Source organism: Sinocyclocheilus grahami, unplaced genomic scaffold (assembly GCF_001515645.1).
Source record: "Sinocyclocheilus grahami isolate Dianchi unplaced genomic scaffold, SAMN03320097.WGS_v1.1 scaffold1483.1, whole genome shotgun sequence".
NCBI lineage: Eukaryota > Metazoa > Chordata > Actinopteri > Cypriniformes > Cyprinidae > Sinocyclocheilus > Sinocyclocheilus grahami.
Window position 1 is genome coordinate 13,361 of NW_015506662.1, and position 13,594 is coordinate 26,954.

A 13,594-nucleotide genomic window follows, 5' to 3' on the forward strand; every position below is an offset into this window, starting at 1 on the left:
GTGTGTGTGAGCGTGTGTGAGCGTGAGTGTGTGTGTGTGAGCGTGTGTGTGTGAGAGAGTGTAGGCCAGCAGAGGAATGACAGCTACTTTATACAGCACTGCTTCACAGGACATTTCTGGTAGTTTTTGGTTACAGGAACTATGGACTCATAATCAATTCTCTAAAATGGCTTTCATAGTAATATGGCTTTATGTTAATGGAAATAATGATATTATTGATATCTGATATGATCAACAGGGCTTCAAGTCAACATGAAATGAAAATTAAGCCTATTTATTGTCTTCGTAAACCAAGCTTAACCGGACTTGACAACAGTGTTTGTCTGTATGAAAACATTGACATCAGCTAGACTGTGCGGGATACGGATTCATATCAAACAACAGCCAAATATCTCTTTAGAAACGGTCAAACTAGTACTGATAGTGTGAACAGTCATTTAACTGCATATCAGTAACAGCACTGGAATCAGACCTCATGTTTTTTCTGTCCGTGACACATCTGCTGCTCAGGAGCCGCGGCGTCAGCGGACAAACCTCACCAAAGGCTCCGTCAGTGACGTGCAATAACCAAACGGCTCAAAGAAACCAAAGAAACCAAAGGCTCGAGCGGCAGCCGCTTTCACACATAGTGCAAATCAAATCATTTCAACATTTTATAAAAGAGAAAATAGTGGTTCTATTCAAAAAGAGAGAAGAACAGGCTGTGTTTTTTTACTTTTTTTCCATCTGTACACGTGCTTTCCTGGTGACCCTCTTTCGTGTTTTCACAATGACATCTGTTGATCTTTACGAGAACAGCTGGATCAGTAGTGGAGGACGTGACAGTGACACATGCAGCGCGACAGCACGAGAAACATCGAGAGAAGCGGTTCTGTCAGATATTTACACCAGCAGTGTTGTGTAAAGCTGAGGCTCCCATGGGGAGTCACACACACACACACCGTCCCACATGAGGGTCTAAATCAGGCTAAGCCTTTCAAACACAGGCCGGGAACGAGCTCCTGCAGATCAGACATCAGCGTGTGCAACAGTACCGAGATCGCCACACAGGACAGGAAATCCTGTCCACTCATCACCGTTTGAAGCACGAGTTAAAGACGAGTCCACAACATCATTCACCCCGGAATCTAAAGAAAGAGATTAGAAACTCGATTTTGCACAAGAACATGAAGCCTGTGAAGATCTTTGATTTTCTTTTAAATCACCATAAAATACATTCATTACAACAAATACTAACGTGATGCATATTTACTTTACAATTTAAATAATAAATCATTATAAAAAAAAATAGGCTTCATTGTTTTCTGCAAAACACACATATATACATATATTTTGGATTTGGGTGTAAGAAGATAGTATTAAGTTAAGTTGACGTGTTGGACTCGGACGGGAAGCCTCTCTAGAGTTCATCATGTTCCTGATCTTCTCGTGAGGACTGGACTTGCATTTCAGCAAACATCCAGATGAAAGTACGCCAATGCGCAATCACTATACAAAACAATGCCTGCACATATACAACATGTCAAACATTTACAATGTGTACTGTAACTCTGTTTACACTGCGGACTATTAGTGCCAAGACACTGATGCTTGGCGTACCTAAGGAGCACGAGGACACTGATGATGTGCGATGTGTCTCGTGTGTTCTGGTGCGTTCATATCTCATCACCAGATCAACCAGAGCAGCTCAGTCAGAGCTTCCTCACAGAGGTCGTGTGGACGAGACGTGAACGCACCATCAGGACCGTATGAAGAACACCGCACTGTAAGCCACACCAGACATGCATGAGTCTGTGAGCTGATGCTGTGCGTCAGACTCGAGCTCAAACATCTGTCCAGATGTGTTATGTTGTGAGGAGGCATCGTGGGTTGCTTGGATTTGCAGAAGCATGGTGTGTTCAGCCGCAGATGTCCTGTGGTGGATCTGCAGCGATCGGCTCTCACTCAGGCTGCTCTGGGTGCGTGTGAAGCCCGTTCTTGCCGCTCGAGTGTTCCTGCCAGAAGGCTTGATGAATGACTTCCAGCTCAGACACCAGGTGAAGCCCCATCTCCATGTGCATCTTCAGGTTCTCCAGCCACGACTCCAGCTTAGCAAACGCAGGCCTGCCAGCGCAATTTCACAATGTCATTATTTTAGCTTTGGAAAAACTACAGTAATTGCTTAAAAATAACTATATTGTTATTTATATATTGTTTATGGTGCTGTCGATTTAACACATTCATTTGATGCAATTAGTAATAGAAAAAGTTACATGTTAAAATGATGCAGAACAAAATGATGAATTGTGTGATGATTGATGAAGCCTATCAGAATACAGTTATATGAGCGTAAAATATGACCCTCTTACATTTATATCATATGATACGGTTTAGCGATATCACACCAGCAAGACTGCTGCTTTTCTAAAAGATTAGCTATAAAGTCACAGCAGAGCTGTTGAGCATCTCTGATCAACACAGCGGTGATTCCTTACTGAATGAATCAAATGAGTCAATGATTCAGTGACTCAGTCACTTGCTCCATTTCTGAATTTCATCAGTTGTTTGAATGAATCATTTGAATGAATGACTGAATGAATCACTCATTACGTGACTCGCCGCCACCTACTGGCAGTTTTAGTTTGAAATTGAGATTATCATTAAAAAAATTTTTAAACCATTTCATATTTCAATATTTAAAAAAAATTTAAAAACCCTATTGATATTAATTTATTATCATTATGCAATGCTGAATCAAAATATGTGACCCGTGCTGGCAAAATGAGCATGAATGCACACAGTCTAATTTTGAGCTACAGGCAAAATAAGCGAAAGATTTTCGGTTTTGATTGAATTTGAGGTTTTCACAAAAATGAGTTCATTAAGCCCTCTTCTAATGATCCCAGTGCTTCAAAAAGAAATTAAACATCTAAAATGATCTTTATTTGTTCGTTTTCTGAGAGGAGTACCTTTTCCTCTGCTCACTTCTGGACGACTGCTGCTGCTTCTCATCACAAGTCGTAGGATATATCGTCGGACTCTGTATGACACGAGTCTGAACTAGTAAAATATGATTTTCAAACCCATGCTGATGAAAACAAACCGATCGTGCTGTCTGACATCTGCCTCCCCGAGAGCGCGCGATCTCCCTATAAAGTACACTATTGCGAAATATGTCTTGGCGAGATTCACAAACATAATCTGTTGTGTCTTACATTCTTACATGAACGTTTAGTTAATGCAAAATCTGATGTGTAACATTATATTAGATGCATGCTCTACAGTAGGTCACAATACTGATCTGTCTCCATGTTAATCAAACATTAAAAGAAAAGACGGAATCATTCGCTGCTCTTGATTAAACTTATTTTTAATAACAAAGATAAAATAAAAAACGGCTATATTGTGATTAATTATATATTCATTATAAATATGCAAGGTTGCTCTGTGATTTTGCTTTGTAACCTTCAGAAAACTTTAACTCGATGTTTCTCAAAACTGACTTTGCGGACTCTATCGCCTTCATATGGCTGTAGTGCAGTCATTTTGTGTCCGATTCCTACAAGTTAGATATCATTGTGAAGGTAATGTAATGTAGAATGTTTGAAAATTTGCTCATTCCGACACATTTTGCCAGCACGGGTCACAAATTTCTTTCCCAAGCTACTTTTTTGTAATGTCTATTCAACGCTTTTCTCATTTAACAACGATTTTAAATGATCTTTTGGGGGTAATTTCTAATTTGCAAATAATTTGGTTAATTAATCAGCACATGCAATTAAACAGACTAAAAATTTGAATCACTTGACAGCCCTAATTGCTTATATTTATGTATGTTATGCAAATATGACACGTATGTTATGTATGGACTTTTCTAACCGTTTGTCAGCGTCCAGATCGCAGCAGAGCGCCGCCATGGGGAAGAAAGCGGTCGGGCAGTCAGGCGGGCAGTGATCCTCCAAAAACTCTGTCACGTTCAGCCCGAAATCCATGGCGCGGGGCAAGAAGTCGGGATCGGCGTTGACTCGGCCGATGATCTGAGTCGGAGAGGAGAGACGGATTCAGAACAGAGGAAGCAGCGTCAGGTTTCCTCTCAGCGCCGGGCTTCTCTAAACCCCAGCAGAACACATACTGAACCAACCACTGCTTCCCCTCCAGCTGCCTGCTCCGGCTGCGGTTTGGTGATGACGGAGTAATGTTTCTCATTAAACACAGAGCCTGCAGCTTGATGTGGAGAGAGCTGTTATCCTGAGCAAACACTCACCTCACACAGCATGATGCCGAACGAGAAGATGTCCACCTTCTCATCGTAGCTCTTCCCTGAGGAGCAGATGGAGAAACATCAGTCTCACGGTCCACCATATCACTGACTGAAACTGTTACTAGCCCTGTTACCAGCATTAACGCTAATAAATCTGATTAAAGAGTTTGATTTCACATTTTAACATTCTTTTGTGTCTGCATATATCAACCTACAAGTTGACCTACGACCTACAAATGAAAAGTATGTTTGAAACATTAAATAATGATGTGCTCTTTCACATATATTAAAGCTGTAAGGAAAGGATTTAAGTACATGATTTGAAACATAATTTTTCAAGAACTTGGCACTTTTAATAAATCTTCTCTAGAATTAGATTTTTCATAAAACAGCACAAGAGCATTTTGTAAGAACATTATGATTAACACACGGAATAATACATTAATAATAAATCTGCAGACATGACGGACGCTAAAGCCAGTCGTCTCTGACCGTGAATCATTTCGGGAGCCATCCAGTACGGGTTTCCCACCACGGTGTATCTCTTCCTCCTGTCGGGTTTCCTCACGCCCGGGATCTGTCCTGACGTCAGCTTGTCCTGATTCTTGTCCTCCACCATGAGTCGAGACAGTCCGAAATCCGCCACAACAACACTGTTATTCTGTCAAGAGAAGGACACTACTCACAGATATGCACAACACAACACAACATAACAAAAAATACAAAACACAACACAATCACACACACACACACACACACACACACACATGTGCTTGCGTGACTGACCTCTCTGACCAGGCAGTTGTGTGAGTTGAGATCTCGATGGATGATGTTCATGGAGTGCAGGTACGTCTGAGTCAAACAAAGAGAGAAGCTGATGTGAAATACTGCCCTCTGCAGGTCACACGCTTCATTCATGTACTGCCACCATTCATCACAGTGTTGTTCTTTTCATTTTAATTCAATTTGTTTTTCATCATTATTGGTTTAATCAATGGATGTTTTTTGTTTTTCAGGGTTTTTTTGCTGGTTTTTGTTTGTTTTTAGTTGGAAATATTTTGCACTGTGTTTTACTAAGCAAAACTAAAATGAATATATGGTCATTTATAATTTATTTCCGTTTTAGAGTGAAAATTAGTTTATTACTTTAGTTTTCCTAAACAGGCTTCTTTGAGCTTTTTCAACTTTTTAGCTCATAAGATAGGAATGTAAAATAATTGAGTAGTCATGTGACCTGCAGTCACACACGGAGTGTCCAGATGAGAGCAGTACTGACAGCACTCACCATCCCAGAGGAAATGTCCTTGGCAAAACTCACTCTCTGTTGCCATGAATAATCACTGTCCTGTACAGATCAGACATTCACATTCAGAAAGATGATACTACACATACAACAGTACAGCATAAGTACAGCATTTATACTGTATGTACAGTATGTGATGATGAAAATACTGTCCTGAACATGTGACATGCTTTATATTTATCACTTTAAACAAACTCACACTCACACACACACACACACACACACACACACACACACACTCACTCACACTCACACTCACCATATTCTTGATGATGTCTCTCAGTGTTCCTCCTTTGATGTACTCAGCGATGAAGTTGAGTCGTTTGTCTTTGTAGAGGACGCCGATGAACTTCAGCACGTTCGGATGATCCAAACATCTCATGACCTTCACCTGAACACACAGCGACACCACCGCGTCACACAGAGCAACGGTCACATCTACAGTAGATGAGCTGTAGAAACCCATTCAAATCTCACACACAAACTAGGTCGCTCTTCATTCTGATGACTAACAGCAGTGTTTCCCAAAGCGATGTGTCAATGAGACGGTGTTGAATGTGTGGAAGTGGCTAATGTTGTGAAACTCTAGAGGAGACAGATGTGAGTCTCTTCTCAGAGCGAAAGCTTAGCTGATGGACTGAGACGCCGGTTCCTCTAGACAAAACTGAGAGCAGTAATGTAGAGGAAGCTCTAGAGATCTAAGATCCCACACAACATTCATGATGAATGCCAAAAGCACACACAAACACCATCCAGCAGAAACACACCTGACCCACAATCCCATCAGTCTGGTGTGTGCTGGTCTGATCTGGTTTGGTATTTGTAGTGAACAATAATAACCCTGTCCTGTAATCATGATGAACGGTTCAATGCTGGATTCTGATTGGCTGATAAACATTGTTCCCGGGTGAGGATTACTTTCGGTTTCTATATGGCTTTCGAGTGTTTAATATCACTACATTCCTGCTGAACTACTCTCAGCCTTCCAGCAGGACGCTTAATGGAGCAGATGTGCACACGAGAGCGCTTCAGGAGTCCCAGCGCTCCGGCCTCAGTGTCAGCAGCGCTCCAGCACGAGCTCAGGTGTGGATGTGCTGATCTCTCCTCGGATGACCCGTCCGGACACTCACAGCTGTCCCATCGGGCCATTCAGACACAGCCAACTATGGGAGCTAATCCTAAACGAATCAAAGAAACACGAGCGCTAGCTGACGGCTGAGTGTTTGCGTGGTCTTTCATCTGGTGAAGCTGCGGTGTTTTACAGGGAATGTGCTGAAGGTGTTGACACTCTTGTGAGACTCTTACAGACTCATTGCTGTCAAACACACTCTTACTGTCTCAGAGCCTGTAGTCCACACTAGATGTGTCATGTGTAGTGAGCAGGCTTCACCTCTTTCAGGAAGGTCCTCTGTGTTTCCTCATCGAATCGAATGAGTTCCTTCATCACCATCACCTCTCCCGTCTCTCTGTGAGTCACCTGACAACCACACACACACACACACACACACACACACACACACACACACACACACACACACAGAGCAGCATGATACCACAGTACTCACACTAGCATACTCATACTGCATGTGCCACAGTCTGCTGAGAACACTATGCTCACGACACACTGTATACTGCATACGTCCTGATGACATTTACACATAGTATGTGAAACAGCGTATTATGAAGTGAAGAGAATTTCCAGCAGAAGCTGCTGCAGCATTCAGACCTCACTAATGCTGAATGATGTGTGTGTGTGTGTGTATGTGTGTGTATGCGTGCGTGTGTGTGAGTGAGTGAGTGAGTGAGAGAGAGAGAGAAAGAGAGTGTGTGTGTGAGTGAGTGAGTGAGTGAGAGAGAGAGAGAAAGAGAGTGTGTGTGTGAGTGAGTGAGTGAGTGAGAGAGAGAGAGAAAGAGAGTGTGTGTGTGAGTGAGTGAGTGAGTGAGAGAGAGAGAGAAAGAGAGTGTGTGTGTGAGTGAGTGAGTGAGTGAGAGAGAGAGAGAAAGAGAGTGTGTGTGTGAGTGAGTGAGTGAGTGAGAGAGAGAGAGAAAGAGAGTGTGTGTGTGAGTGAGTGAGTGAGTGAGAGAGAGAGAGAAAGAGAGTGTGTGTGTGAGTGAGTGAGTGAGTGAGAGAGAGAGAGAAAGAGAGTGTGTGTGTGAGTGAGTGAGTGAGTGAGAGAGAGAGAGAAAGAGAGTGTGTGTGTGAGTGAGTGAGTGAGTGAGAGAGAGAGAGAAAGAGAGTGTGTGTGTGAGTGAGTGAGTGAGTGAGAGAGAGAGAGAAAGAGAGTGTGTGTGTGAGTGAGTGAGTGAGTGAGAGAGAGAGAGAAAGAGAGTGTGTGTGTGAGTGAGTGAGTGAGTGAGAGAGAGAGAGAAAGAGAGTGTGTGTGTGAGTGAGTGAGTGAGTGAGAGAGAGAGAGAAAGAGAGTGTGTGTGTGAGTGAGTGAGTGAGTGAGAGAGAGAGAGAAAGAGAGTGTGTGTGTGAGTGAGTGAGTGAGTGAGAGAGAGAGAGAAAGAGAGTGTGTGTGTGAGTGAGTGAGTGAGTGAGAGAGAGAGAGAAAGAGAGTGTGTGTGTGAGTGAGTGAGTGAGTGAGAGAGAGAGAGAAAGAGAGTGTGTGTGTGAGTGAGTGAGTGAGTGAGAGAGAGAGAGAAAGAGAGTGTGTGTGTGAGTGAGTGAGTGAGTGAGAGAGAGAGAGAAAGAGAGTGTGTGTGTGAGTGAGTGAGTGAGTGAGAGAGAGAGAGAAAGAGAGTGTGTGTGTGAGTGAGTGAGTGAGTGAGAGAGAGAGAGAAAGAGAGTGTGTGTGTGAGTGAGTGAGTGAGTGAGAGAGAGAGAGAAAGAGAGTGTGTGTGTGAGTGAGTGAGTGAGTGAGAGAGAGAGAGAAAGAGAGTGTGTGTGTGAGTGAGTGAGTGAGTGAGAGAGAGAGAGAAAGAGAGTGTGTGTGTGAGTGAGTGAGTGAGTGAGAGAGAGAGAGAAAGAGAGTGTGTGTGTGAGTGAGTGAGTGAGTGAGAGAGAGAGAGAAAGAGAGTGTGTGTGTGAGTGAGTGAGTGAGTGAGAGAGAGAGAGAAAGAGAGTGTGTGTGTGAGTGAGTGAGTGAGTGAGAGAGAGAGAGAAAGAGAGTGTGTGTGTGAGTGAGTGAGTGAGTGAGAGAGAGAGAGAAAGAGAGTGTGTGTGTGAGTGAGTGAGTGAGTGAGAGAGAGAGAGAAAGAGAGTGTGTGTGTGAGTGAGTGAGTGAGTGAGAGAGAGAGAGAAAGAGAGTGTGTGTGTGAGTGAGTGAGTGAGTGAGAGAGAGAGAGAAAGAGAGTGTGTGTGTGTGTGTGTGCGCTCACCTTTATGGCCTGTCCGAAGCAGCCTGTACCCAGAACCTCTCCATGGATCAGGTCGGAGGCTCTGAATATTCGGTGTGTGCTGCTGGACACGACGCGCAGCGACTCGGAGCGGCCGATGTCTTTCCTCAGAGACAGTGGAGACGGAGTGTTACTGGAGCACGGAGATTTATCGATACTGTAGCTGCGCCTGCGCAAACACACACACTGACTGTTAAAATCACACTGCTATCAGCCTCAATGAACTCAAACAGCACAACATGCATCACAACAAATTCAATCTGATCCAGCACAACAGATTGTGTAGGTTGTTATCATGCAGTAACTGGTAGCATGTTGCTATGCAGTGAGTTACATGACAATGCTTGGATATTTGATGAAACACTAATTACTGTATGAGTTATAGCAATCGATTACTGACTTAACAAACAACACCAATAATACAGCAAATAATAATCCAATCCAATCTACTCAGAAAAGTTAAACACAGATGCACATATTATTTCACACTGTGTCGTGCACTGGCTATATTTGTGATCAGCGCTGTGTGCTTTACTGACGTGATGATCCGCGAGCGCAGGGTGTTAATGTCCTGGCTGGGGGGCCGTGTGATGGGCGTGATGGGACTGGGACCCTCAGACGGGGGTGTCGGCCCGTCCACCTGGTCCTCCGAGGGGCTGTGGTCATGAGGGTCATGTTCAATGGTCAGCTGCAGCAGACGACTGGTCTCCTGGATCAGCAGATCGATCTGACACACACACACACACACACACACACACACACACACGAGGCTCTGAGTCACACACGCTGTCATGAATGAATGCTTGAACTGACGGAGAGTCCGTCTGCAGTCATGCTGACTGTCGCTCAATAGTGAGTGTGACTCATCTGCACAAGGGCTTTATTCACCTCGTCCAGAGGAACGTTCTGGATTGGGGTTCCATTGATCTCCAGGATCCGGTCGCCAACATGAATGGAGCTCTTGACGTCTGGACTGATGCACTCTGGGTCCACCCTGAGCACACGGACAAAACCACAGAGACACATGAAGCCCAGCACATGAGCCAGAGGATCCAGACAGACATCAGGAACACACACATGACTTCTGATGAAACACATCACTGGCCAGACTCCTGCTGATCATCTTTAGTCTTTAGTCACACCTTCTCAGTCATGCACAGATCTTTGTCAGGATTCTCCTGTTCTGCATGTCTAAACATTCTCACACGCTCTGTCTGTACATTCAGCATGTTTCACACTCACTCGGAGACTCTGACGGTGTGTGTGTGTTCGGGGCTGAAGCTGTTGGGACTGGAGCCCTGATCGATGGACACGGATAAGCCTCGTTTCCCATCGGTGGAGGCGGGAATAGACACTAGCGTGACCGTGTGAGGAATCCTGGAGCACGGCGAGTCGGGCAGAGTGACGGGAGTCACGATCGTCTGATAATAACAGTGTCCACTAGAGGGAGACACAGCAGATCATCAGCACACTCAATGCGTCACAAGAGCTCATTTAACAACATCATTACAACATCATGCATGAAAAACACTGAGAGCTCAGATATCAACAAATGATATGGACGCTTCCCACTGAAGATTTAAGGTACAATGATTTTAGAAGTTCATAAAACCTTTTAAAGGCAAGAAGCATTCGTTATATCACGGCTTCCAGATGAACTGGTGACCTTTTACTTCTGTAAACATTAGCAAACGTCTACTTACAATGCTTAACATAAGAACTGGTTAAACAGTTCAAATGTCCGAGCTGCCATGCAATTATTATAACGTTGTGGTTATGATTATGAAAGTAAGTTGATAAGGGCTTACTAATCATTCTGGGATGTACAGAGGTTGAAACGTTTTTGGTAATGCTTTATATTAGGGAACAAGTATTCACTATTAACTAAGAGGTTCCCCTCAATTAACTCTTAATTTGCCGCTTATTGATAGTTAGTAAGGTAGTTGTTGTAGTAGTTATACTTAGGTATGGTGTTTAGGATTAAGCGATCTAAAATATGTTCATGCAGAATAAGACATTAATGTGTGCTTTATAAGTACTAATAAACAGCCAATCTGCTAGTAATATGCATGCTAATGAGCAACTAGTTATTAGTGAACAGTGTCTCAACAGTGAACAACATTCACAGGGTCTATTAGTGATTTATTCACATGTTATTCTGACTGAAATCATACACATTCATCATGCTAACCGGTGGTCTGATATGGACAGACTTCTAGCTGATTCAGATGATCAAACTGTAGATTTCAATATATTGCTACAGTAACTGAAATGTAAAAATGAAGTATACATTTGTTCAGTTGGTTTGCAGAATTGGCTGTTAGTTAAAACAAAGAAACTGCCAAATCATGTTTTATTGACCAACTTCTTGACTCCTCATGAATAAAGCCCACGTTCACGGCTCGTTCACAGCTTTATGAACTCACTCCACTGGGAAACATTAGTGCATCTTCAGCACCGTTACAGCACACACTAATAACCCATAACGCACACGCTCAGATCCTGGTTTACATGTCAAGAACTGGAGCCATGTTTCACGTGAATAATGTGACGGTAATTCAGACGTGTGCTGATTCAAGAGGCTGCGGTCACTCACCAGTAGAGTTTGGATCGCTCCACCAGAGCATACGTGTCTCCATCACCGATGAACCCTCGGCAGCTCAGACAGGTGAAGCATTCTGGGTGATACTTCTGTTCTCCGGCGACCTGGAGCACACAGACACTGATATTTTATTTTGTGTTGCTGTTTGTTAGGACATTCCTGTAAGATACTGTTAATCTCAGTGAGGTTCCCTCCTGGTTAACTAAAGGTAAATCAAGAAATGCTTAAAGTTAAAGGTTCACAAGGTTCAGCCCCGTCAGTGTAGTGTTACTAACGTAACTGAGAAAAAGGACTTTTAGTAACTCATCTCACGTCTCTTTGCTTCATCCTGAAAGAGCAAAAGAACAGATTCTGAATGACTGTCAATGTCATCATATGCTTGAGAACAGTAAAATGCTAAACTCTGTTGTCCTTCACAGCAGTCAAAGAGACAGAATCATCACACTGACATTAATTCATTCACATTAGCACTGATACTCACAGCAGAAGAACACCAGCATATATCTCACTGTTCATTACACTCAACTTTCATTTGCACTGATTTCCATATAAAAGAGTGACATTAGAAACAGGAATGAGAAGTTGATCTGATGACAGTCTAGTTTACCTACGCACACGTGTGCTCACGCTCTCCTTATAGCGGTGACATTTCGCTATGTAACACAATGATCAGGGTCCGTACACATTTTAGCAATACATTTCCTTAACTTTTCCATGACTTGAAACAATATTCATGACCTAACGTTCCATTATTTTACAATAAGAATAAAAAACTGTTCAACTTTATCATAGCATATGTTAACTAAAATGAATGACCATTAATGCTACTTATTTGCTTTCTATTTGTTTTAATAATAAGTACAAGCTGCGGCATTTACTCCACGCAGAGAACATATCATCACATCACAGAATATTATAATTTATTTAACCAATATTATCAGTTAATAGCGCAGCTGTTTTCCTCCAGCTAAGAGCACAGCTGAGGAAAACAAAACTAGAGGTATTTCGTATTGCTTGGCGGGAAAGTATGCTATCCTACAGAAAAGCATTAAAAACTGCTAGATCTGATTACTTTTTGTCTCTTTTAGAAGAAAACAAACACAACCCGAGGTATTTATTCAATAGTGTCAAAATTAACGAAAAATAAAGCATCAACATGTGTTGACATTTCCCAGCAACACAGCAGTAATGACTTTATGAATGACTTTACTTCTAAGATCGATACTATTAGAGATACAATTGTAACTATGCAGCCGTCAGCTACAGTATCGCATCAGATAGTGTGCTATAGATCGCCTGAGGAACAATTCCACTCATTCTCTACGATAGGAGAGGAAGATTTGTATAAACTTGTTAAATCATCTAAACCAACAACATGTATGTTAGACCCTATTCCATCTCAGCTCCTAAAAGAGGTGCTTCCAGACGTCATAGATCCTCTTCTGACTATTATTAATTCATCATTGTCATTAGGATATGTCCCCAAAACCTTCAAACTGGCTGTTATTAAGCCTCTTATCAAAAAACCACAACTTGACCCCAAAGAACTAGTTAATTACAGTTAATTAATTAGTTATTAATGCTGTATTATCTCGAATCTCCCTTTTCTGTCCAAGATACTAGAAAAGGTAGTATCCTCACAATTATGTTATCGGTGAGGATTTCCAGTCAGGATTTAGACCGTATCATAGTACTGAGACTGCTCTCATTAGAGTTATAAATGACCAGCTCTAATCATCTGATCGTGGTTGTATCTCTCTATTAGTGCTACTGGATCTTAGCACTGCGTTCGACACTATCGACCACAACATTCTTTTGAATAGACTAGAAAACTTTGTTGGCATTAGAGGAAGTGTATTGGCATGGTTCAAATCGTACTTATCTGACCGACATCAGTTTGTAGCAGTGAATGAAGAGGCATCATATCGATCACAAGTGCAGTATGGAGTACCTCAAGGCTCAGTACTAGGACCGTTACGCTTCACGCTTTACATGTTACCCTTGGGAGATATCATCAGGAAACACGGTGTTAGCTTTCACGGTTATGCTGATGATACTCAGCTCTATATTTCTTCGCAGCCCGGCGAAACATACCAATTTGAAAAACTAA

At 42.5% G+C, this 13,594-nt stretch overlaps 1 protein-coding gene and 1 long non-coding RNA gene across 5 annotated transcripts in view; one reads left to right on the forward strand and one right to left on the reverse strand.

The window, feature by feature from the left end:
• Nucleotides 1-519, forward strand: part of LOC107570609 (uncharacterized) — a 1,302-nt gene extending 783 nt beyond the window's left edge. Inside the window, exon 2 of the long non-coding RNA XR_001607057.1 lies at nucleotides 65-519. This is a non-coding gene — a long non-coding RNA (uncharacterized lncRNA). The remainder of the gene's footprint in view (nucleotides 1-64) is intronic.
• Nucleotides 520-1,320: 801 nt separating this feature from the next.
• Nucleotides 1,321-13,594, reverse strand: part of LOC107570612 (LIM domain kinase 1-like) — a 41,242-nt gene continuing 28,968 nt past the window's right edge. For all 4 annotated transcript variants that reach the window (XM_016256853.1, XM_016256856.1, XM_016256855.1 and 1 more), the window contains 13 exons: nucleotides 11,479-11,588; nucleotides 10,125-10,322; nucleotides 9,771-9,876; nucleotides 9,422-9,609; nucleotides 8,865-9,051; nucleotides 6,934-7,020; nucleotides 5,803-5,934; nucleotides 5,526-5,585; nucleotides 5,027-5,092; nucleotides 4,733-4,901; nucleotides 4,244-4,299; nucleotides 3,859-4,016; nucleotides 1,321-2,103 (listed from right to left, as the gene is read on the reverse strand). In XM_016256853.1, coding sequence (XP_016112339.1) covers nucleotides 1,941-2,103; nucleotides 3,859-4,016; nucleotides 4,244-4,299; nucleotides 4,733-4,901; nucleotides 5,027-5,092; nucleotides 5,526-5,585; nucleotides 5,803-5,934; nucleotides 6,934-7,020; nucleotides 8,865-9,051; nucleotides 9,422-9,609; nucleotides 9,771-9,876; nucleotides 10,125-10,322; nucleotides 11,479-11,588 — 1,680 coding nt within the window. In that variant the 3' untranslated portion in view covers nucleotides 1,321-1,940. The remainder of the gene's footprint in view (nucleotides 2,104-3,858; nucleotides 4,017-4,243; nucleotides 4,300-4,732; nucleotides 4,902-5,026; nucleotides 5,093-5,525; nucleotides 5,586-5,802; nucleotides 5,935-6,933; nucleotides 7,021-8,864; nucleotides 9,052-9,421; nucleotides 9,610-9,770; nucleotides 9,877-10,124; nucleotides 10,323-11,478; nucleotides 11,589-13,594) is intronic.